Genomic DNA, 25,910 nt, shown 5'->3' with positions numbered 1-25,910 from the left:
TTTAGATTGCATCATATGCAAGAAAAAGTATGCTTACTGGTCATTAAATAGTATCTTTATTAAGATAAATGCATACTCAAATTGGTCTTCTTTGTCTGCCTAGCATAAGGCCCAGTGGCAGATAATGGGGATAGCAGATATGATGGGAAGTAGGCAATAATAAGTCGTCTTTCCCCCCAAGAATAATAGGACTTTTCTTGCTATTTTTCATTTTGTTGTATCTGCTGAGGTGCCAGAGGTTACGGTAAATATACAGGGCAGTATTCTACTAATGTGATCCATTTGTGCAGATACTTCCGCTTGCCTGATGGTACCTCACCCCCTTCTTGCCCCACCCCCTCCCCAAATTTGCTCCTGCCTAGGTGTGAGGATCCTTACAATTTCTCCTCCCTCAGAGATGTTCTACCTGATTTGAGCTCCCAGAGTTAGGAGCTCATGAATGTTGGTGATGACATTACATGCTGAGAACAGGGAGATAACTTGATCATCATTGTTTTTTAAACAGCTACAACTTAGCAACTCCATATCTTACAAAGGGCTCTTCATGCAACTGCATCAAGGAAGAACAGCAATTTCAATAAAGTGTATGAGCTTTTATAGTTAGAGCAATTAAAAAGATTTACCATAAATGAAAACAAGTTCCCTAGTTTAAACAAAAAACGGCTCTAATGTACCTTTCAACTAATTGAGACCTGTGGAACACAAAACTTCTATATGCAATTAAGCAACAATGGGTGATTGCAAATGTACTGCTTTTGCAATGGCTGTCAATGTGTATCAAAAGCAAGATTCAAGATCCGTTAGGAGCACAGGAATGTGCTGAACCACAGAGGTCACCTTGCAACAAATAAGGAAGCATGGGATGGATGGGCAAATAGAGCAGAATAACTAAACTGGAACTCTGAGAGGAGGAAACCACAAAAGAAACATGGAAATAGCAAGAGCAGGTCAGAACCACTGTCTCCTCATTCATGAACTCTTCCTAACAGGGCAGCCAACATATTATACTGGAGAAAGCATTAAAAAAAAAACCATAATAGGAAAGTACAGTGGTACCTCGGGTTACAGACGCTTCAGGTTACAGACGCTTCAGGTTGCAGACTCTGCTAACCCAGAAATAGTACCTTGGGTTAAGAACTTTGCTTCAGGATAGGAACAGAAATTGAGTGGTGGCGACGCGGTGGGAGGCCCCATTAGCTAAAGTGGTACCTCGGGTTAAGAACAGTTTCAGATTAAGAATGGACCTCCAGAACGAATTAAGTTCTTAACCTGAGGTACCACTGTACATGTGTGACTGCCACTCGAGTAGTGAGAAGGTTTTCTGTTGTTAGTTGCTGGCATTAGCAATAGCTAGCTTGTTCATTTAGGGAAATTCAAGACAAAACAGAAGAGCAACTATGGTCACAGTAATGTGTCATGCTAAACATTAGTTTGTGCTACATGCATGAGTCTGATAGAGGCACACACTCCACCTTTCCCTCTCTTCCCACTGTAAAACTGACATTTGCTTTCAGCTTCCTTGAATGTCAGCTTGTTATGTGGGACTGTGAGAAGAGTTTGGATTTGATATCCCGCTTTATCACTACCCTAAGGAGTCTCAAAGCGGCTAACATTCTCCTTTCCCTTCCTCCCCCACAACAAACACCCTGTGAGGTGAGTGGGGCTGAGAGACTTCAGAGAAGTGTGACTAGCCCAAGGTCACCCAGCAGCTGCATGTGGAGGAGCAGGGAATCGAACCCGGTTCACCAGATTACAAGTCCACTGCTCTTAACCACTACACCACACTGACTGTGGTTTTAACAAATTGTCAATTTCAAAACAAGCAAACCTTAAGCTATGGATTTTGAAGTTGGTTTCTTAAACTAATCAGAGTTTGTTATAAATTGTTGTTGTTTAGTCGTTTAGTAGTGTCCGACTCTTTGTGACCCCATGGACCAGAGCATGCCAGGCACTCCTGTCTTCTTGTTATAAATACCTGTCCTTGATTCAAATGACATGACAACCTGTCATAAACACTGACAAAGTCATTTTCCCAGCTGTTGGGGAAGAGGGGAAGGGAGAAAACAGGGCCGAATATCTCTTGGGCTCAGTCCAGCTCATGAACATTAGCATTGTCATGGTTTGGCACAAGAATGTGGAATCCCTGGTTTAGTATTATGTGTGAAGTGACTCAATATGTGCCTAGAATTACAGAATCACAGAATCTTAGAGTTGGAAGGGACCCATCTAGTCTGACCCCCTGCAATGCAGGAATCTCGGCTAACAGATGGCCATCCAAACTCTGCTTAAAAACCTCCAAGGAAGAAGAGTCCACCACCTCCAGAGGGAGTCTGTTCCTTTGCCAAATAGCTCTTACTGTCAGAAAGTTTTTCCAAATGTTTAGTTGAAATCTCCTTTCTTGTAGCTTGCAGCCATTGGTTTGAGTTCTACCTTCCTGAGCAGGAGAAAACAAGCTTGCTCCATCTTCCATGTGACAGTCCTTTAGATATTTGAAGATGGCTATCATATCTCCTCTCAGTCTCCTCTTTTCCAGGCTAAACATACCCAGCTCCCGCAACCATTCTTCATAAGGCTTGGTTTCTAGACTCTTGATCATCTTGGTTGCCCTCCTCTGAACACGTTCCAGCTTGTCAACATTCTTCTTAAATTGTGACACCCAAAACTAGGCACAGTATTCCAGGTGTGGTCTGACCAAGGCAGAATAGAGCTGTACTATTGCTTCCCTTGATCTGGGCACTATTCTTCTGTTGATGCAGCCTAGAAGAGCATTCCCTTTTTTGCTACTGCATCACACTGTTGACTCATGTTAAGCCTGGTGGCCAACCAAGACCCCTAAATCCTTTTCACATGTACTGCTGGTAAGCCAAGTGCATCTGGTTCTTCTTGCCTAAGTGCAGGACTTTACATTTGTCCCTATTGAAATTCATTTTGTTAGATTGGGCCCAGTTCTCCAATCTGTTAAGACATTTCGAATTTTGATTCTGTCTTCTGCAACATCAGCTACCCCTCCCAGTTTCATGTCATCTGCAAATTTGATGCACATCCCTTCAATTCCTTCATTCAAGTTGTTTATAAAGACGTTGAACAACAGTGGGCCCAGGAGAGAACCCTCTGGGTTTAGTCAGTCAACCAGCTACAAATTATTTAACAGTTACCTCGTTCAACTCACATTTTACCAGCTTCCTCTTGAGAATATTGTGGGGGACTTTATCAAAAGCCTTACTTAAATCAAGATACACTATGTCCACAGCATTTCCCTGATCCACCAGGTTTGTAATTCCATCAAAAGAAGAACTCAGATTGGTCTGGCAAGACTTATTTCTGAGAAACTCATGCTGGGCTTTAGTAATCACAGCATCCTTTTCTAAATGCTCACAGACCAACTGTTGAATTATCTGTTATAGGACCTTCTCTGGTATTGATGTCAAGTTCATCCGTTGGTTGTTACCTGGGTCCTCCTTTCCCCTCTTTTTGAAGATGTGAATAATATTTGCCCACCTCCAGTCTGTCACCTACATTTAATTTGCTAAATTAGGCCTTTAATCCATATAGGGAAGCAGGATTTTGTTGATGAACACACACTCGATTCTACTCACTAGGAAAAGCAGTGAGCAGAGTATTTCCTTAATAGATAGTCCAGCTCCTAAACAGACTCCTAGGTCTAGAAAGAGACTGTTGAAAGATATATAGATACGGTGCACCGAGTTTAATGTTGCCCATAGCAAAACAGAACACACACACTCTAGATACTATATATTTACTTATTTATTCCCCAGCAACATCTTTCCTTACTGCATAGTATCTTAGGGCTCATAGTAAAATATATCTTTCAAATATTTATCAGGTGTCTCCTTCGGAGGGTAATGGCTTCAACTCTTCTCTCCAGGGCTGAAACTGAAATGCATCCTTAGTGACCTAGAAAACAGTAATCTAAGACTGTACAGAGAGGTAGAATTGCAGAAGTCCAGGCTCAGCAAGCATGTAAACCTCTTAAATACATGTTTACATGCATGTTTGGGGCCCATTAATAGTCTAAGAATCTTGCAGAGTCAGACATAAAAATCAGATATCCCAGACATGCTTTCTCAACCTTGGGTCCCAGGATGTTGTTGGACTACAACTCCCCTCATCCCAGGCCACTGCTCCCGCTAGCTAGGGATGATGGGAGCTGTAGTCCAACAACGTTAGGGGACCCAAGGTTGAGAAAGGCTGCTCTAGACTTTATATGCTTCTGCTTGGCACCAGAAGTTTCCTTCAAGTAGGAACAGTAGCAGCAAGGAGTCTAGTCCTGGTTGTTGCCTGCACCCAAAAGAAGCGCCAGCCTAGTTGAACTGCTTGCTGCTGGAACCTCCTTTTCCCAATGGAGATAGGGACAGCAATAGGAGCACATTGTGTGCACAGACTGGGAGAAGGACCAAACCAGCTGCTTAGCCCAGGCTTCCTCAACCTCGGCCCTCCAGATGTTTTGAGACTACAATTCTCATCATCCCTGACCACTGGTCCTGCTAGCTAGGGATCATGGGAGTTGTAGGCCAAAAACATCTGGAGGGCCGAGGTTGAGGAAGCCTGGCTTAGCCTGATAGTTCTGCAAGATTCCCTGATACATGTGCATTTGCTCTCCATCCTGAAGCAATGGAGGATCCTGTTGCATAGGAAGTGGGGCACAGAAGAGAGCCTGGGAACTGTGCGGGCTGGTCCATTTGGGCAAATGGGGCACTGACCCAGAAAAAAGGGCCCTAACAGTGTAAGAAGAAGAACTGAGATCCAAGGGACGGATAGTATAGAACTTTTTTAGCAGTTTACCTTTCTGGATTACTGTGCAAAAATGTGCAATTACTATGAAACTGTTGTGGAGGATCTGAACTCCTATCTCCCTCTTTGCCCAGACATCCAGAGCAGCAGTTGCAAGGCACCTATATTTATGACTGCTGGAGAAATGAAATTTCCCATCCACCTAGCATTTTGAATCACCAAGGAAGGAAGGAAGGAGTGTGGCTGGGAAGCAGTTGCTGAAAAGTAATCTATTTTCCGAGGTCTTTCCAAGGCACTAAACAACAAGATGTTTTCTTTTAAGCTTATTTTGCCATTGACCTAATGGATGCCATTCTATTCTAAATTGTAATTTTATTTTACTTCTCTTTTGTTGTACACCGTCTTCTTTTTGTGTATGAAGGAATAAATTCAAATGTAATGGGCTGGATTTGACTAACTCATTCTGCTGATAGAAGCCAGTGCAAGGACTTCTGCTAGTGCAGCAAACTTCGTCCTTCCCTCCCTCTTGTGTGACCCCCACACCTTCCCCCAATCCACTCTGAATGATTGGGAGAACCCCCTGAATATCATACAGGGGAGGAGGGTGAGTATCATTCCATGGGAAAAGCCGAAGAATTTGTTCTGACAGAACACTCTCCGTAGCACTATGTTGAATTCCACACAATAATTTAATTACTAATTGTTAACAAAATAAATAAATATAACACACATATACAGGTGGGTAGGTAGCCGTGTTGGTCTGCCATAGTCGAAACAAAATAATTTGTTTTCTTCCAGTAGTACCTTAGAGACCAACTAAGTTTGTTATTGGTATGAGCTTTCGTGTGCATGCATACTTCTTCAGACACGAAAGCTCATACCAATAACAAACTTAGTTGGTCTCTAAGGTGCTACTGGAAGAATTTTTTTTTTATTTTGTTACACATATACACACACACTGCAGGAATCATGCCCAAACCCCAAGCATGTTGATAAACCCTCACAGAGCATGAAGCCGCTTATGACATTCCAAAAACATAGTGGGCTGGGCTTTTGCCAAGCCTGCCCTGAAAAAGAAAGGAAAATACACATGCTAATCTGTATGAAAGTACATGAAACCCTAAATCACTTTAGTATTATTAAAGGACTGGTTACACTGTTCAGTGAAAGGGCCCAATGCAGTTTTGATAGACTTGTTACAAACATCTGATTGCCCCTGATTAGATTAGACAATAAACTCCTGTCTTGGTGTTTGCATTGTTCAACTCCCACTCTGCAATCTGTAAATTAGAATTCCAGACCTCAGAGATTGGATTCAAATTGGATTACTGGATCTGGTCCAGGTTGGGAAGGGTGGGGGAAAAACAATTTGGAGAAAACAGAGGGAAGTATGCAGCCACACACACTTGAACACATACGCTAACAAAATAAACACACAGACAGAGACAACAAGCCAGGATTTGATTAGGAGTAAATTAAAAATATAATTAAAACAAAAAACCCCAACCAACCAGCAATTAAAGAAGAAGTGGGAAAAGGGATGAATTGTCACTATTAATTAACAAAACAAGGAGATTATACCTTTAAATGTTGTTTTTCTCCAATTTAGGCTGTGTGGGTTTTTAAGACAAGTGCTCAGCAGAAGAGACTAATTTCCATTTCTATTGTTGGGTAGGCTTATGTGCTTCCAGAGACTGCATCTGTGTATTGTGTCAATAGAACCTCTGCCTCCTAAGTTTCAGGAGAAATGTGATGAGAAGACAAACTTTTTTTGCTACTCCATCTGAATCTTATACATGGTCTAAATTCTATGGCGTAATTCTGAAAGCTAGAGTTTTCACCTAAGCCTGCCACTGGCCTCCTATGTAATTTTGAAAAAAGTCACTTCCAGTGCTCCCAGTTATCTGTACTGTATTTGTGTTTGACCTGTTTGGCTGTACTTTGCTGCCTCTCACATTCTATATGATGTGCAAAACCAGTTGGCCCTCAAGTGTGGAGCAACTGAAAAAGAAAACATGTTTGTTTTATCCATAACCTGAATTTTAGTTCAAGGCAGTGAACGTGGTTCACACCTTTAATTTGCAAAACAGTTCTGTGAGGCAGAGCTCAGAATGACTGGCCCAAAGTCACCTAATCAACTTCATGGATGAGTGAGGATTTGAATCTGGGTCTTCCCCGTCCTAGCTGGACACGCTAACCACTGCACAGGCTCTTGCAGATTATTTCTTCTTCTTGTACAGCTTCTCTATGTAGCTTAAAAGGTGCAAAGGCACAGTGCAAAGAACCTAGGCTGGGTTCATTTCGAGCTTTTGGGCGAGTAGCTTAGAGCCCCTCTACTGCACGGCCTCTCTATCTTACTCCTCCAGAATATAAGCAAAACAAAACCTCAGCAAATTACATTTGAAAAGTACAACACCAAGCTACCCACACCAGCTTGGAGCAGGCTTTCACCCCCAATTCAGCAGCACAACCATCTCTGTAATGAGCCAGCCTGTTCTTAGCTGCTAACCATGATAGGGCGACAAGGCACTCTTAAGAGCGAGACAAGTCCTATTCTGTGACACGCCAGTTTTTTCATGGCATTAAAAACAATTTCCTGTCAGAGAGTTGAAGGACTGAGAAAGACGTCACTTAATACATGTAAGGAAAATAATAGAATTATAAGTGCTGTTAAAAGGATGCACCTGCCCACACTAAATGCACAAGAGAAGCAACAGTTGAGCTTGAGATTGAAAACTTCCAACTGAACTAAAACAGACTGAAGAGGCAGCAGATTTCTGCTGGTTGAGAAATTCGGTTTGGGGAAAAAACAAGAAACTGAAATAAAGCAAAACTAACAGATCCATCCCTAACTACATCAGGTAGGAAGGTTGGATGCGGCAGTGATTCCAGGGTCCCCCTCTTAAAAGGTTTATATATATGGGTGTCACTGGCCACACACTGAAAGGCTGTCCGTGAACTACCCCGTGTGTGGGGATATGGGCTTGGCAGCCTGCTACACTTACATCTCGCAGAGCACCCCCATATCTCATTTACCCTGATGAGCCCCAGTTCCTCCTGGCTGGGGGGCTGGGAGGGATACACGCCCAAGGCCTAAGGCAAGGTCTTCCTACATTCAGAAGTTTAATAAAGTTGTGGCCTAATTTTAATTCCATATAACATTGTCAGAGTCTTTATTCCTTCCTTATGATCCCTGGGGGCTGGGGCTTTCACCACTTGGTCACGCAAAACAAAACTAACAGATCCATTCCTAACTACACCAGGTAGGAAGGTTGGATATCTATCATTTTTCTATGCGAAGGGTTCTTTGAGGGAGAGCATCCATACATACAGCTCTCTGCACCCAGTCTGTGTATAGTCCAAAAACAAAAATAAAAAACTGCACTACTTGATACTAATGACTGCATAAACCGGCCAAGCTTTGAGCATTTGGTGTTGGCAGACTAGAAACACAGAAATAAGCACAGGTTCAAGACATATCACCCTCCCTTCTCCACCTTACGAACACACATACTCATAAACTCCAATCCTCCCCCCAACAGAAGGTAAAGGTATAGATGCTTTTTATTGTTCGCACTCATCCTTCTCCATACCATAATCTAGATAACTACTGCCAACACAATGCTGAGGCACAGCATGATTAAGTAAGCTATTCAGAGTCACAGTCGATGTAAATATGAGGTAAAAACAAGTTTCCTCCTAAAACTGCACTCCAAATATAACATCACACATTTTCTGCATTTTAAAAACAAAGCAAGGATGCTTTTAGACAACACATTTACCTCTTGCTGAAGTGTGAAATTGCATCTCAGAGTGCTCCAGTTACAACATCCATTTTGATGGGGTAACAATTCATGCACTTTAATTTGGTTGTTTTTGCCACAAAGAGAATCCTGAGCTGACCACATAAGAACTCCTGGACTGAACATGTCCCAAACATTCTTCAACTGCACCCAAAGCATACAGGAAGCAGAAACAGACTACCAATTTTGATGATTTCAGAACTTTCCCGTGATTGGTCAGTACAGGGACAAGGATTACTAACTGGTTGCTTAAGATTCTTCTCCCATTTCTTTCTGGGATATCACATTTTCCTAGATATTTTGTTATTGGGAAAATGTGAGAGTCAGACTTCACCTTCTCTTGAACCACAGTGCAAGAGGGAAAGAGAATCCAAATTCAGAGCTGAGCTCCAACTATAGAGGGACTTGTATCAGAGGTTCTGCTATCAAAGAGATAAAGCCAGAGTGACTCTGCTCAGCTGCCAAACTGGATTAAGGACAGAGCGGGAATCTTGAAGAGAGCACAAAACACCTTGGGGCCTTTTTGTTATTGCCCCTCTCTGCAGTCCCAAATTCCTCTGTCTCATATTACTGGACAAGATGAAGCCGGTGATAAAAACATCAACTTAGACAGCAGTCTTTATTCAGGTCACAGAACAGAAATTGTACACTTCAAGGCATAACCTCCAGTAAACTATGGAATATGCAGAATTCATAAGGCAAAGTAAATTGTCTGCGGCCCAACACATTACGTGAAAAATTAATAAGCATCAGCTGTCAAACAAGACATGGGGGAAGGGGGAGAGAATTATATTCAAATCAGCACATATTTAATTCAGAACTTCAAATGCCCATCCCACATTCTTCTGCACAACTTTTACGCAACACATTGAATGCACTGGAGTAAGTCCTATAGGAATCAGGGGCTTACTTGTAAGTAGACATTGCACTGTTACACCAGCATTTTCAGGTGTAACTAGAAGCAATCTACCCTTTGGAGAGGGAAAGATAGCAAATATTAATAAAATTCTAAGAATGCAGCTTATCTATACTATACTATGCTATGCTATGGTATGCTAATTTTACCGTACTACTATTAATTTATTTATACCCTTCCTTTTTCCTTGACTAGGCTCAAGGTGGCTTGCAGAAGTACTGCTAAAACATAGAAAAACCAGTCATTAAAATACTTTTAATCCGGATGCACTCTGGACTTGAATGCACTGAATCGTCAATAAATTTGGATTATAGCTCCTGTTTTGGCTGCTACTGCTTATCAGAAGCACACCCCACAGTAATATAGCCCTCCAGTTCCTACACCAGAACAATGGAAAAGAGCGAAGAATGCTTGCATTGGATGAGGTGAAACGGATGTCCCAAGACCTTTGCCAAAACTACTTGCCCTGCATTCACTCCTGCTCATCATCCCAACTTGACTCAATGAATATAACTTTATTTTTTTAATTACCACTTTCATGAGTCATGGATATAATAAGCAGAATGAGTGAGGTCAAGATATATTCTCGCTTGGGAGGGAGACAGTGCCATAGAAACAAGACCCTGATCCTTGCTATTTATAAATCTAAGAAAAACCCAATCAGTTGCATTCCTTAGCAACTTGCTGTGCTGCTGTGTTGGAAGTAAAGTATGGCTATAACAACTAGGGGTGTGCATTCAGTTCAAATGAATTCTGAGCCAAGTTGGGCAGATTCAAAGAGTCTTGGGACTCTCCCAAGGTGAAGCAGGTTTTCGTCTTGACGTATTCCTAACTGAACTGGGATGTTCTCAAAGCCTTGGGGCCATTTTGGAAGATAAGCTTTGCAAACTACATACCGTATTTTTTGCTCTATAAGACTCACTTTTCCCCTTCTAAAAAGTAAGGGGAAATGTGTGTGCGTCTTATGGAGCGAATGCAGGCTGCGCAGCTATCCCAGAAGCCAGAACAGCAAGAGGGATTGTTGCTTTCACTGTGCAGCGATCCCTCTTGCTGTTCTGGTTTCTGAGATTCAGAATATTTTCCCCCCTTGTTTTCCTCTTCCAAAAACTAGGTGTGTCTTGTGGTCTGGTGCGTCTTATAGAGCGGAAAATACGGTAGTTCACTCACATATATACAGTGGTACCTCGAGTTACAGACGCTTCAGGTTACACTTTGCTTCAGGATGAGAACAGAAATCGTGCTTCGGTGGCGCGGCAGCAGCGGGAGGCCCCATTAGCTAAAGTGGTGCTTCAGGTTAAGAACAGTTTCATGTTAAGAGCGGACCTCCGGAACGAATTAAGTACTTAACCCAAGGTAACCCTGTAGTGCCCAATTCTAAAGGAGGACAGGATTTCTGTACTGTTAATAGTTGTGTAGAAGAGAGAATTTTGGCTGGTACAGCTTTCTCCACATGCTGCATGACGAGCTACCTTCACTAAAATTTCCGCTTCTATAGCGGTTAAAGATGCACAAGCCTGTTTGCTCTTCACACGTGGAAAGCCTGGCCTAGAAATCAGAAGCTAGAGTAAATTCCAGCTTCCCCAAAGTATCTCCTGACTCCCTCAAGTTCTAGGGGCAAGAGAATCATTGTAGAAATAACGGTGATCCGTCATGGATGCTTTAGTTGAGATCCCTGCATTGCAGGGCACTTGGGGTCCCTTCCAATTCTACAGTTCTGTGATTCTATGAATGGTAGCTTTTGCATCAGAAGTTCCTAGCAGTCTTTGGGTGGATCGGAAGGTGGGAGGAGGAGAGATATTTGACCATTCTCTGTCTTCTCCTCACACTAGTTGCTGGCAAAGGCTTTCCTAGCGCCATGCTTGGTAACTGGAAATTTAATATTTTTCTTTCTCTGCAGTGGGACAGTGTTGCATGGAAACTTACCAGGGCAAAATCCATTTGACACATGTCATTGTTGTAACATGGGCCATTTTGGCTTGGAGAATGGTGTCACTACTGTGTCTTGCATGGTGCCAGGCATACCGTTGACACTAAATGTTAGTAGCAGCTGTAGTAATTATTAGGAACACATGATGTATTTGTCTCCTTTGAAACATCCATGTGAACTAAAAACTAGGTATAAAGAACAGAAGAGGTGACAGGAATACAAGGCTTAGGTCTACTGGTATCAATATCAGTAGTCACCGTCATTAATTCTTACACTGTCTGGTCAGTTAAGCTTTGCCTACCTTGGCTAACTCATACTAATCAACTCAGCTGCTGTGCACAGAATACAGGCTGTGATTAAGAATGTTAGGTGTGAAAGAGGGAATGGTGTGAAAAGATTACACCAACTGAAATATATATATATATATATATATATAGCCTGGATATATATACTCTTTCTCTATATATATTTATATGTATACTCTCTCTCTCTCTCTCTCTCTCTCTCTCTCTCTCTCTCTCTCTCTCTCTATATATATATATATATATATATATATGAGTGAGAAGGAAGTAGCATGTGCTACTGCTGGGCTTTGAAAACTTCCATTGCTGAGATTATTGGTGCTGACCACACTTTTGCATAATTGCACCTTAATATGTAGGTACTTTATCTTACTGCTGCTGCTTTTGAGGATCTGGCTGATCTGTTTTGGCAGTACTGATTGTTTTTTTCCCACCTACAAACTTTTGCTGCTGAGGCTTCACAGTTTTTTATTTCATGGCCTATTGCTGTTTTGCTATCACCATTGAAACATTTATTTAAAAAGTAAACTGATATGTACTGTTTTATGCTTGCTGTTCTATTTTCTGAATTGCTTTGAATTTTGTGGGAAAGCAGCATGGAAGTTGTAATAATAATGATGATAACAAACCACCTTTATGATACTTATAAGTTGAAAACTATATATGCAGAAGCTTCAGTTAGAGCAAATGAAACAGATAATGCATAGGACCACATAAATATAAAAGCCCTTTGCTAAACCCAAAAGTCCTCGATGTGATGATTTCTAATCAGAAAAAGTTAAGTAGAAATGCCAGATACCTGCCCATCATCACATAAAGGGTCAGCTTCACCTATCATTATAGCTTAATCTTGCTTGCTTGCTTCAGCAGTAATATAACATTTATTCCTTCATTTAGGAAGGAAGTGATACTGTGGAAAGTTAGACTGAAAATGTACCCCAAACCCCAAGATGAGAATGAACTGCACATCTTATCAAAGGACTCAGAATACTTTCTGCCCCTCACCCCCATGAGTTGTTTGCATGTGAGCACAATGGATTACAGCTCCCAAAGGAGAATAAAAGGTCACTTCTCTGAAGAACTCAGGGTAGGCAGGAAACTGAGATTCAGACATGTCAGGGAAGAGTGTTTCATTAGTCATGTTAAAAATGATCTCTAATTGCAACCCCTTGCATGACAGAGATACCAAGAACAAAAAAGGCACTTGGGCTGAATAGCAGTTATCCTTGGAATTTCATAAAATTCCCCAACTCTATGGCTCACAAACATTGTTTAAATCATTCTGAATAAAGGATTCATCAGCTGGAGACTATGCAAATATTGGAATGTTGTCATACATACCAGTTCCATATTGCTCACTCCCTCTTCCACCAGACACACCAATCAAGGCTAATGCTCCAAGAAGCCACCTTACCTTCAATGCCTGGACTTTCTTGGCCAACAGACTCTCAATGTCCTCTGCCACCTTTTCCACTATTTTCTCTGGGACATTTTCTCTTACATCAAACAGGCTCTTTTTTTCATCGTAGATCTGTTTAAAGATATTAAGATGGGGGGAGGGAGAGAAGAGAAATGGATATTTTGAGAAACAGCATATACACACATACGCACCAGCTTTAAGAAAATGTATTTTAGGAACTATAGACTATGAAGTGTTCATACAAATAGCAATCATATGCCCAAGACCTGCAAATACTGTTAGAAATGTCATGCCTTTCCATGGATTAAGAGAGAGAGAAAGACAGACAGACAGACAGACAGACAGACAGACAGACAAAAATCCACCATATCCCTGTCCCAGAAACAAGGCAAAAAAAGTAAAGAAATGAATGGCTGTCAGATGTTCAGACCACTACGGTGGGAGCCATCATGAATTACTGTGGGAGAGAAGACAAATGAAATGATATTTGGCATCCCAATGCTAAGGCAGCCTTAAATAACCAACCAACCAGCAGGGGGTGGGGTGGGTAGCACTGAAGGTGCAAAGGAGACTAGTAATAATTCTCTGAAACAGGAGGTTGTGCCTGAATGCCCAGTTCAGCTTGCTAACCTCCGTGAGATTTCCCACTTTCCCCCCTCTTTTCTGAATATTCTTTCACTGTCACAGACTGAGCATGCCACACAGCCAGAAGCCTTTGAAACAGAGTTTCTCATTTTCTTGGGATAGTCAGATTGCCCCCAAGCCTCAATCAGAAAAGCACTTCATGAAATGCCACGTATGCCCAACCCACTTTGTAAAAACTAGCATACTGCCCTCATCCCTCCCACTGTGCATATAATTTAGTGGGGATGGAGACTAGCAGCAGATGGTACATGGCTGAAGGTGGTAGGAAGAGTAAGCAGAGCTTAAAACAGACGGAAACAGGTTGGTATGATAAAAGGCCTGCAAGAAGGGAAGGAAATATTCAGGTAAATAAATACAAAACAGTGCAACATTAGTCTGTATGGATAGATAGATAGATAGATAGATAGATAGATAGATTACATAGAACACAAGAACTGTCATACCCCTTGGGTTATATTTGATGGTGACGTGAAATATGTTTGGATCAAATTCAGCAATGGGGATAGATTGGCATTTTGCACCAGAGCAACCAACTAATTCAACAACCTAACGGACTCCTCTCACAGTGTTATTACTAAGCTTCAGAATTAAAGCTTCTCTTCACCAACATCCACACTACATACCACTTATACAAATGGTGTAAATAGTGGCCAACAGAAAGGTTGGGAAATAATAGAATCAATACATGGTGTGGCAGCAGGATTGTCCTCACTTTTAGACCCAGTTCACTGCGATGCCTTGGCCATAGCAAGTGAAACAAATGTGTGCAGGAGTTCAGTGTGAATAAAGTAAACCTGATAACTTACAATCTTTACCTGGCAAAATGTGTGTGTGTGTGTGTGTTTAGGATAAAATGTGTAGCCAATACACATTGCACTCTACACACACATGCGTCACTGATACATTACATTCAATCTGTAGAGGTCAGCTTGCCTAGGGGCAATCAGGCAGAGACAAACCAGGTGAGCGCAATCCCATTTCACAACTGTGCATCTATTTTACAAAGTGTGCTCAGCATGTGAATAGGGCTACTGCTATCAAAATAAAGGAAAGCTTTGAGAATCAATTACAGAAATAGATTTTTGAAGTTTGCAATCCAAGCTGCTTATGAAGGGCTACGAACACCCAACATGGCAATGTTTTGTTTTTTCAGATGTTGTTTATCGCTAGTTGCCCCTTCCATACAGTTCTTGAAACTGCCTTTGACCTGCTGTGTGAAATGGCTGCTCAGCAAACAGCAAGCTCCATCCTGATAATGTAAAGGCAGCTGGAAGTGAATTGATGTGTCTAAATAACAAACCTTAGTCCTTCTGCATGCCAGACGTGTGTGTGTATGCGTGCATGCATGCAAGGTGGGGGAATACTTTGCAGAAGCTGTTAAACAACAGAACTGAACATAACTGATTCTCATAGTCTCTCTTACTTCCTTTCTCTTCCCATGCCCTATTATTCCTTGGGTAAACAACAGCATAACAAAATAATGTGTTTTGAAGGCACACTGGCTCCAGCTGAGCAGTAGCAATTAGGGAAGCAAAAGAAATGGAGCAATCTTCAAGGAGAAAGCTTCAGATGCAGAGGGCATCCTGACATCAGTATTTTCCTATTATGAAATGGCAAATCTGCTCCCATTGGTTGTAGCTAGCCTTGCCCATGAAAAATGATGAGGGTGTGTTGTGCTTTTATGACATTGTGCCCTAATGCTGTCTGTCTTAAATGGTGAGGTAAGTCTATTAATTCAGTAGGGTTTACTGGAACATTTCAGTAAGGTGACAGTAACCAAATATTGTATGCATTTTTTATAGAGGGCACGTTGAACTATTATAATAACATAGTGGAGTGTGCTCATTATTGCAGAACAGATTGCTCTTGTTAAACAGCCAGCAGTATGGATGCTCATACAGAGAAAATGACGCTTATGTTGCCAGTGACTATTATCACTGAGCTTATCCCTAATCCTTGTCCTTAGTATTACATGCCCCTCTAACTACTGAAAAGTGGAACTGGTAGATATTGTATACTTGGGACTTCCAATAAGCTTTTGACAAAGTCCCTCACCAATGACTCCCAAGTAAACTTAGCAGCCAAGGGATAAGACCAAGGGTCTTGTAATGGACAGACAACTGGTTAAAGAGCATGAAGCAGAAAGTAGGAATAAATGGACAGTTCTCTCAATGGAGGAGTATTAGAGGTACCAAGAAGGCCAGTTCAACTGGAACTCTCCACAAAACCCAAGACCATGTGTTTATTTTTGTTTCACTCTAAGCAAGGAGCGTGGTGTTAGAGAAAGTAATTGGAGGAAGCCAAAGCCAAGTATAAGTGATGCTTAAGCCCAGTATCATTTATTTAGAAGTTCCTGCTGTAGTTAGGAATTTTCCTACAGTAACCGATATGCATAATGAATCATGTATACGCATGCCTAATTAAACGCCCCCAAACCAGTGACATATCTAATGCAGGTGAGGTCTCTAACCTGGCTATTAATTATGCCTTGTGATCAATGGATTTCCTCCAGAAAGCACAACTCACTCTAATTAAAATATGTACCCTTGTTTGCATGTCTTGAGAATTTCAAGCTTGACCCCTGCAGCGGACACAATATCCCTTAAAGCAGTATTCTTTGACCTTGTGTCCCCAAATGTTGTTGAACTACAACTCCTACTACCCTCATCCAGGCTGGCTCAGGGATGATGGGAGTTGTAGTCCAACAACGTCATCTTGGAAGCATGGTTTTAAATAAGCCATTTTGGCATTAGGTTTTACTGTAAGAATGCTTGCACCATAATGGTTGCTAACATGCATAGTAGTATAGAAATACTATATCTTCTGAAAGCCTGGGTGAGATTTTAAAAAAAAATTAAATATCACATCATGAAACAATGGGCTTTGTCAAGATTGCCTCAGTATGTAATCTTAGCCCATTGTAGCCTCAGTTACAACATAACAAAACTATGCTGCCAACGTTGTATGCTTCCAACTGTTCTAAAAAAAAAAAAATCTCTGCATGACAGAAATTATCTTCCTTACAGACACTGGAGACCTCTGCCACAACAGGCAGTGATGCCCATTAGCCTACATGTCTTTAGAATAATCAGACAAGTTAATAAATGATCAGTCTATCTACAGCTATTAGCCAAATGGATAGCTAAATGGATCCTCCATATTCAGAAGTACTGTATCTGGTTACCAGATGCTGAGAGCCAACTATCAGGGAAGGCCATCAACCCCTTGCCCTGGTATATCAGCTGCTAGACACACTATTAAAAATAGATCACTATTGGAAACTGATCACTGCTGGAAACAGAATGCTGGACTGGATGGATCTGGGTGGTCCAGTTTGGAGATTCTTCTATCCTACTATTTCACTACCAGTGAATCAACTTAGCAATGGGTGAATGAGGTCACACACCAGACTATTCCCACATGCAAGCAGTGTTCAGTACTTGAGCCAATGTCAGAAATAACATGATTCCCATCTCATGGTTGCCCCATAACCATAGTGTTCTTAAATTTCATCAGCTGATACTTGTATCTCAAGGTGTGATCACAAGCATAGTGCCATCTATATTATGCTAACAGGATGTCAGGTTCTGTGTAACATCAGAGATAATGAAGCAGGAAGTGGCAAGAGTGACAGCAGGCTTCATTGCCAGCATACCGGAACAGTTTCTGCTGCTGGTAGCCTGTTATGTGGAAATCGCCACATACCACTGTAGTGGCAAATTGGGGAGTGGTGCAGCTAGGGCTGGGCCACAGCCAGCATCTCCCCCATGAGCAAATAGCAGCAAATGAAGGGGACAGTGACAAAAAGGTCAGCAAGGATATGCCAGTGTCTATTGGGGCTGATAGTGGTCACTGCAGAAACCTTATTTTTAAATGTATTATATATATTTTTGGCAGGGGGTGGGGAGACAACTGGCCAGACATATAAATGATCACAGATGCTCACTGTTTTATTTTTAATATAAAAATGCACTATATTTTTAATACAGCAAATGGTGCTTATTCCCAAGTAGATATGTTCACCACCAGGGCAGCAGAAGCAAACCACATTGATTCCTGCAGCCATGATGGTGCTATAAATTAAGTGAGTTTAAAATGCAAAAGTCACATGCTCAGAGTGTTGTTGTTTTTTTAACACAGAACTGACAAACTATATGGGTTTTTTTGTTTTTTACTCTGACATATTAGGGATGCAAAAGCAGTTAGTTGTAAAGCATGGAATGGTGGTGGAAAAGAAGTAATGCACAAGGCTGCCCAAAGGGGGTACCCGAGAGACTAGGAAGTTGAAGGTGTAAAACAGGCACCCCCAAACTCAGCCCTCCAGATGTTTTGGGACTACAATTCCCATCATCCCTGACCACTGGTCCTGTTAGCTAGGGATGATGGGAGTTGTAGTCCCAAAACAGCTGCAGGGCCAAGTCTGGGGGCGCTTGGTGTAAAACTACCTTGAATTCAGCACAGCTGAGATGGAGACTGAGACATATGCAGGTGGGGAGGAATTAGGAAAGAAGTAGCTATTTGGAAGGGGGCAACAACAGCAGGAATGGGAAATAAGCAAACACATGCATTCTGGAGAACAAATGCTGAAGAAGAGACAAAACGGTGGCAGATTTAGGCTGCTGCAGTCTGTGTTGCTCGGAAAATGCATATCCCCCCTTCTTGCATCATGTGACATCAGTCCAAGCTGCAGCAGCACTCCAAGTCTTCCCGCAGCCTCAGTCATGCCAGTCCAAGATGCTGGTTGCTCTCCACTCTCAGAGGGGAGTATAAGCCAATTTTAGACAGGATGCACATGATTCAGGGACCAAACTACTGCCACGTAAACAGGCCTGGAGAATGAACCTACTGCCACTGCATCCTGCAGTAGTACATCCTTTAAATAAGAAACCTGATCCTGGAGAGCTAGAATGTTCATGAGAGATTAAAAGAAAAGATGGGGGGAGGCTGACATTAAAGAAAATGCTTTCTTTTCACTCACCTTGCAAGCAGTTTTCCTCCTACCTACTGAACAATAAAAAGAATGTTCTAGCAGTTCTTTGCAAAATAAATAAATGAGAGAGAAACAGGGAGAGTGTTGTGGAAAGAAGTGTATAGTTAAACTGATCCTCAGGGACAAGAAACCCAATGAACAAAAAATCATGCAACACTGTATAAAGCCGTAACAGGAGAAAGAGAAGATGCTAGGAGTTTAGCTTACCTAAAGCAATTGTGCTTTTTCCTATACAAATCCATGTTCTTACCTTTTACTAGCTCCCCATATTCCTGCCCAAAGAACTGCCTGAAGCAAGTTAATAAGAGTTGTCATTTCTATCCTGAGGGATGAGAGGAAAGGACCACTGCTCATTTACATATGTATCTGAATATATACAAATGAGCATTTCCTCACTTCTTACCATAGGGCTGACCTGAAAGCACCAGCCAGATTACAAAAGATGCAGCTAGGCCAATTTAAAATGTCACCAGATGACAATCCTATGACAAGCAAGCACTGCCTGTGCATATCAAAACGACAGCTACCAATACCTGAACTAATTAGTTTGAATAATTATTAAACATTTTGTTCAGCCCTAACAGTGGGCTAGGTGCCAGAGCCAGAAGAGAGGCAGTGATGTTCCAGCCACATGGCCTTGCAATCTAAATAACTTTTTAAAAAGAGAGAAAAGAGGACAGGATTTGAGAAACGGACAATAGGGAGTAGCAGAGGAAGGGTTAATTGTAAGCTGGCAGCACAGAACAATGCTGTTGGCAAGGAAGAGAGATTCTGTGAAAAATGATGTTTAGAATCAAACAACAAGAAGGTACCGGTAGTTTGGTTACTGAGGCTCTGTGTAAAGAAACAATGATACTGGGAGTGGAAGAAATGAGGGGAAAGAGTCAATTATCATGTCAAGAGGAGGAATCTGGAGGGTGAGAATTAAGGACACAATGTTGAGATGTAAAGATTTGGATCCTGTAACTGATTCATTCATAATGAACCTGACACGCCTCGCGCATTCATGAATCTGGATGGTTGCTTACAAAGGTAGAGATAAACACGAACTATCTTCCAACCATACCATTACCAATATACACACCTGTGTGGTTTTTTATAGAGAACAAAATATATTCTAATTCTTCAAGTGCTACTCCTTAGCCAAAATGGTACCATCCATGCATAAGATGGAAATTATTGGAATGCTTGGGCAACTCCAATGTTCGCAGAAATAATAATAATAAAACCTTCTTACTGTTTTCTCCCCCTCCATACACTTGCCCAGAAAACTGCCTGATGCAAGTTAATAAGACTTGTCATTTCTTCTGGGGGACAGGGACTCAAAACCAGCCAAAGGAGGACTAAGAGTGCTCAGTGGCCACACAATGCCAACTGATAGTTGGAAGAGGGAAAATGGAAAACCACATGGGAGGGGAATGGAATGGAGTATCTTCAAAGGCAGCATGAGTGGCTGGCTGGAATCCTGAACTCTAAAGTGGAAGGTTTTGCTGCAGATCCCATTGTATATATGTTGGCTCTAGTGATAAAAAAGAAGTTGCTTAAGTTTCTTGGCCTTTCACAGAATTAGATCATTTTGTTTCATATCTATTTCTTTGAAGACTTTATTCTTCTGGGCTGAGAAATCATATATCTATATAGTAAACAAAGCATCCTCAAGGGAGACTTTACTATGTTTTTGGCCTCCAACCAACATGTGCATTCCTCTGATGCTCTGAGATATTCATAAACACATGCATCACTTCATTTCAGCATCAGCAAGAGGACATAAATTAACAATGAGTATCCACCAGCCTTCACGGCCCTTCACTGGCAACCACTAAGCTCTATCCAGCTGCCACAATCTCCTAAACTTCAAGGATATCTTTAGGTGGAATACAGCCACATCCAGAATGGGTTGAACATCACCACCTTGACAATATGAACCACCTATCAACAGCACTTCCATCTTGTCAGAACTGAGCTTCAGTTTGTTAGCAATTCCGCAGTCTCTTCAGGATCTCATATAAAAGAGAGGTGACAGTGCTATCTACATATCAGTGACACCCAGCTCCTAACCTTGCTCATTAATTTCAGGTAGATGTTATGAAGCAGTGCCCACCAATGCAATCTTGATTCCATGGGGTCCAAATACTATGATACCAAACTATAGCCCTCTGCCCCTCCTCCCAACAACACCATCTAGAATCAGTCTTTTTGGAGATGAATTGTCAAAACCAGAAGGACCTCATGACTGATGACATCAAAAGCTGCCAATTCAGAATAGGGTTAATTCAGGCATAGGCAAACTCAGCCCTCCAGATGTTTTGGGACTATAACTCCCATCAACCCTAGCTAACAGGACTGGTGGGATGATGGGATGATGGGAGTTGTAGTCCCAAAATATCTGGAGGGCCAAGTTTGCCTATGCCTGGGTTAATTTATTGATTTTATGATACCTTATTTCATTTGTCTTCCCTTTTAATGAGCAAGTAAACGGAGTAATTTAATTAGTGTAATAAATATTTGCATTGTGTCACTGATGGTACTGCTAGTGTTGTTCATCCATTTAGCGTGGATTTTCAACTGTTGGTCAGTGACAAATCGAACACACAATTTGTGCATCTATTCCCGCATTGCTTGCAGTATTCATAATATATATATATATATATACAAATCTGTGCAGACATAGATTCAACATGCCGTAAATTGTAGCAGTCTGAAAGGCAATTCATCATGCTTCATAAAAAGTGTGTGTATGGAAATTCTACAAATGGTACACTTAGTAATATTATTATTATTGCACCTAAAAGTATATCAGGAACATCACAACTGTCATTGGTGAGCAGCTCTTGTCATTTCCTCATTATCTCCAAGCAGTCCTTGCTTTTTTGTCTATACTCTTTGGTTTAAATTGCGAGATTTACTAGTTTCCTCAATGTGAAATAACATCAGAATGACAAACACATTAATTTTTTAAAAAATGTCATATTGATGAGTAGATGAACACTCTTTGAGAGCTTTGTGAAAGCATTTATTTATTTAAATTTGTATACCACATGTCATCTGAAGATCTCAGGGTGTTCCACAGCATAAAAATACATTAGATCAAAACACAAAATACATAATAAAAACAATAATAAAACAAATCTAAAGGTGTACAATGAAGGTGCCAGGGAGAGCATTCCACAAACAGGGAGCCACTGCAGAAAAAGCCCATTCTTGTGTTGCCACCTGCTGGGTCTTACATGGAGGAGGCACACAAAGAAGGGCTCTGATGATGATCACAGGATCCAGGTAGGCTCATATGGGGAGAGGCAATCCTTGAGGTATTGTAGTCCTGAGCCATTTAAGGCTTTAAAGGTCAAAACCAGCACTGTGTATTGGGCCTGTAAACTAACTGGCAGCCAGTGAAGTCTAGCCAGGATCAGTGTTGTATGCTTAAACTGTCTTGCCCTGGTGATCAACCTGGCCGCTGAATTCAGCACTAGCTGAAGTTTCTGAACCATCTTCAGAGGCAGCCCTACATATAACATGTTGCAGCAATCTAGCCTAGAGGTTACCATAGCAACTGCCCCCAGCTCAAGGAGAGAAGCCGCCCTCTGAAATTATGAAATGCATTCCACAAGTCTGGGGAAAATGAGAGAACACACTCCCTCCAGCAAGGAAGCATTGCTTTGGGTTCTACTTGATCAAGGCCACAAGTAGTAAATTGAGTGGGTGTATTCCTTTCTAGACCTCGTTTGGAAGCACTCCCAAATTAGCCAGTGCATGACTAAGTTTTGATTGGAGCCGAAATTAAAAACCCAAAGCCACCACTGAATTCCACACATTTAACAGTGTTCCAGATGTTTCAAAACCATTGTAAAAAGGAGGGTTATGAAACTGAAAAAACAAATGAGCTTTGGAGACTACTATACATTTATTAGTTAAGTACCATTTTCCTAATCCACTCATTTTATTCTGGAGGTTGGTGGCTGACTACAAAGGGTTATCTGATAAAGTGACAAAAAGCACTAATGTAACCCAAGCTGCAAAGTAAAAATTACCTGAAAGCAAATAAAAATCTATGAAGGAAATGAACTTTGTGCACTTGGCACAGGGTGGAAAGCAAGTACATGAATTTACAAATGCAATTTCATTTCCTGTGTGCTGTAGATCATGAAATAGCCAGAAAGAGTACAGGTCTACTTAGATTACAAAAATTATGTGTAATGTGTGTACAGCAGCACGGCTATAAGAGGTATTTATGACAGATTTGGCATTAAAATGAAGGAATAGATCACATGCAACAGGGATGTGAGATTCCAAAGCTGGAATGGTAAGGACTAGGAAGGGTTCCCTCCCCCCAAAAAAAGATTTAGTTCACTACAAGTTGAGAGGTTATGACAACATACTACATGGCAGCAATGAGCTCAGAAGTCTCAGGTGCTGCAGTTATTACGGTCCCTAAACATGAAGTTGCCTTACTGAGTCACCCCACAGGTGTAATTAGCCCAACATTGACCATTCTTACTCTGCAGCTCACCATGGTCTCAGAGCTGCTGAGAGGCAGGTACAGGAGGGACTGTAACTTTCCCATGATAGTTTTGTCTGAGATTAGGTACTCCCTCAAAGTTTCACCCTGCAAATACTACTACACAATAAGTGCAGGTGGCTATGCAAAATGTGAAAACTATGCAAAAAGGCTTGGGTATGTATCCTGTTGTGCAGGAGCTAAGGATAAGGCAGTCATTAAGGCAGACAGTACAATAGCAGCTCTGATGATCTGCATGAATCGTGCCGAGGGAAAAAACGGAATGATGGGTGTGGTAATGGAATGGGTACCAAATTCACCTAGGCTCTAAATGCATCCACCATGAACACCATCAACTTTTTAAACAGTTCAAAGGGGAGAAAAATAATTATCTTCATTTTTAATTGCAGCATAGACTTCTTTCTTAGGGTTTCCCACAACTCTGACGATATGCATAAACCCTGACCTGCAGTTCTTCCTGCTACTGTAGTAAATAATGGGCTTCCCTGTTCCTCAAAACTCTGCCAAAGGTTTTTTTAACACTGACATATGACAAATTCTATTTCGGTTCTGCACCTGTGTCTTCCAGTGAATTACCACTACAAGATGCTGAAATTGCTACACTTATTTCACTTATGCTTTGCCAGACTCCAAAAGCAAGTGTTAGCAGCCCAGGGTCACATGTATCAGAAAGCCAGGATTTGTGGATTATTATTTCTGAGCTTGACACTGTTCTTTGCCAGCTCATGACCTCTATATAGGTCAACTTCCTCATTTTGGAAATGAGCATAAAGTGATTATCCTTCCTAAAGTGTCATTAGCATTAGAGTCCCATCCCCCTCACCCCACAAGAAAGAAGTCAAAAGACAATACAGCCCCATGCAGACATCCCTGGGAGTAAGCTTCCTTGTATGTAGCAGGACTTGCCTCTGAGCAAACATGCCCATAATTTCTCTGTAAATGTGCTGTTAATATTCTGGTGTAAATCTCTAGAGCTATAAGGATGAAGCCTAAGCACTTAAGTTACAATAAGCATTATAAAATACCCTCATGTGTCCTAAGCAGGACCAGATTTCTTTAATGACCTAATCCAATTAAACATGTATCTAGCGCTTCTTGCTCCAGTACTGTATAGAACAGAATCTAAAGCAATTGAGAGTAATGTTGCTTAAGGTTGCAGATGTGGAAAAAACCCATACCCATGTTTTGGCATTACTCTCCCACAGTTCTAGAACGAAGTTAATCAGTGGCAGAAATTAATCCTTTCTGACAGCATGTTGCTTGTCTCCGATTTCATCCTTTCTTGCCTTGATCTTTTTTGCCAAGGGAATGAGAAATGTGTGACATGGACCCTCTTAGCTTAATACTTTATCAAAAAGAAAAGGAAAGAAAAAGTACAGAGAACAATAGATCCCTATGTCAGCTCACCCCACACGATGGCTGAAGGATGCAAATACATGTATACATATACAGTCACAGACATACATATGTTGTCGTCCAAAACATATGGAGGGCAATGGATTGGTAAAGGCTGGCAATTTTAAATGAATCTATGGTTCTTTGTTCTTTATAGAGGATAAATTTTTGTTTTTGTTTTTATTTTTAAGAAACCAATGTGCAAATAGGGTTTTAAAAACCACATTTCCTTAAAATCAATGTTAAAAACTGAGGAAATGTGAAAGCAGTAAAAGATCAGACTACAGGTGAATGCAATTGAGAAAGAGAATAATTACATTGTCTCCATCTTCAAAAAGAGGAAAAAGAAGACCCTGGTAACTACTGACCGGTGAGCTTGACATTGATACCAGGAAAGGTCCTAGAACAGATAATTCAACAATTGGTCTGTAAACACTGAGAAAGGGATACTGTGATTACTAAGACCCAGCTTGGGTTTCTCAAAAACAAGTCATATCTGATTAATCTCATTTCTTTTTTTGATATTGTTACAAGCTTGGTGGATCAGGGGAATGCTGTGGATGGAGTATATCTTTATTTCAGTAAGGCTTTTGACAAAGTCCCCCATGATATTCTTGAGGAGAAGCTGATAAAATGTGGGCTGGACAAGGTAACTATCAGGTGGATTTGTAGCTGGTTTACTGACTGAACCCGAAGGGTGCTCACTAATTGTTCCTCATCATCCTGGAAAAAACTGACAAGTGGGGTGCTGCAGGGTTCTTTCTTGAGCCTGTTGTGGTTTAATGTCTTTATAAACAACTTGTATGAAGGTATTAAGGGGATGCTCATCAAATTTGCAGATGACATCAAACTGGGCAGAGTGGCCAATGCCACTGAAGACAGAATCAGGATTCAAGATGATTGGATTACTGGGCCCATACAAATAAAATGAATTTCAGTAGGGACAAACGTTAGGTTCTACACTTAGATAGGAAGAAACAGCTGCACAAAAATAAGATGGAGGAAACCTGGCTTACTAGCAGTACATGTGAAAAGGACCTGGGGGTCATAGTAGACCACAAGCTTAACTCTACAATGTGGTGTAGTAGCAAAAAATAGCTAATGCTTTTCTAGGCTCCATCAACAGTAGTATAGTATTCAGATCAAGGGAAGTAATAGTACCATTCTATTTTGCCTTGGTTGGACCGCATCTGGAATACTGTGCCCAGTTCTGGGTGCCACAATTTAAGAAGGATATTGACAAG

The 25,910-nt window shown here is 41.3% G+C and overlaps 1 protein-coding gene across 4 annotated transcripts in view; it reads right to left on the bottom strand.

The window, feature by feature from the left end:
• Window positions 1-25,910, bottom strand: part of CACNA2D2 (calcium voltage-gated channel auxiliary subunit alpha2delta 2) — a 513,451-nt gene that overhangs the window by 375,558 nt on the left and 111,983 nt on the right. For all 4 annotated transcript variants that reach the window (XM_083603285.1, XM_083603286.1, XM_083603287.1 and 1 more), the window contains one exon: window positions 13,115-13,231. In XM_083603285.1, coding sequence (XP_083459411.1) covers window positions 13,115-13,231 — 117 coding nt within the window. The remainder of the gene's footprint in view (window positions 1-13,114; window positions 13,232-25,910) is intronic.

Source organism: Podarcis filfolensis (assembly GCF_964270895.1).
Source record: "Podarcis filfolensis genome assembly, chromosome: 2".
Lineage (NCBI taxonomy): Eukaryota > Metazoa > Chordata > Lepidosauria > Squamata > Lacertidae > Podarcis > Podarcis filfolensis.
The sequence above is the reverse complement of the archived record's forward strand: the minus strand, read 5'-3'. Positions and strand labels throughout refer to the sequence as shown.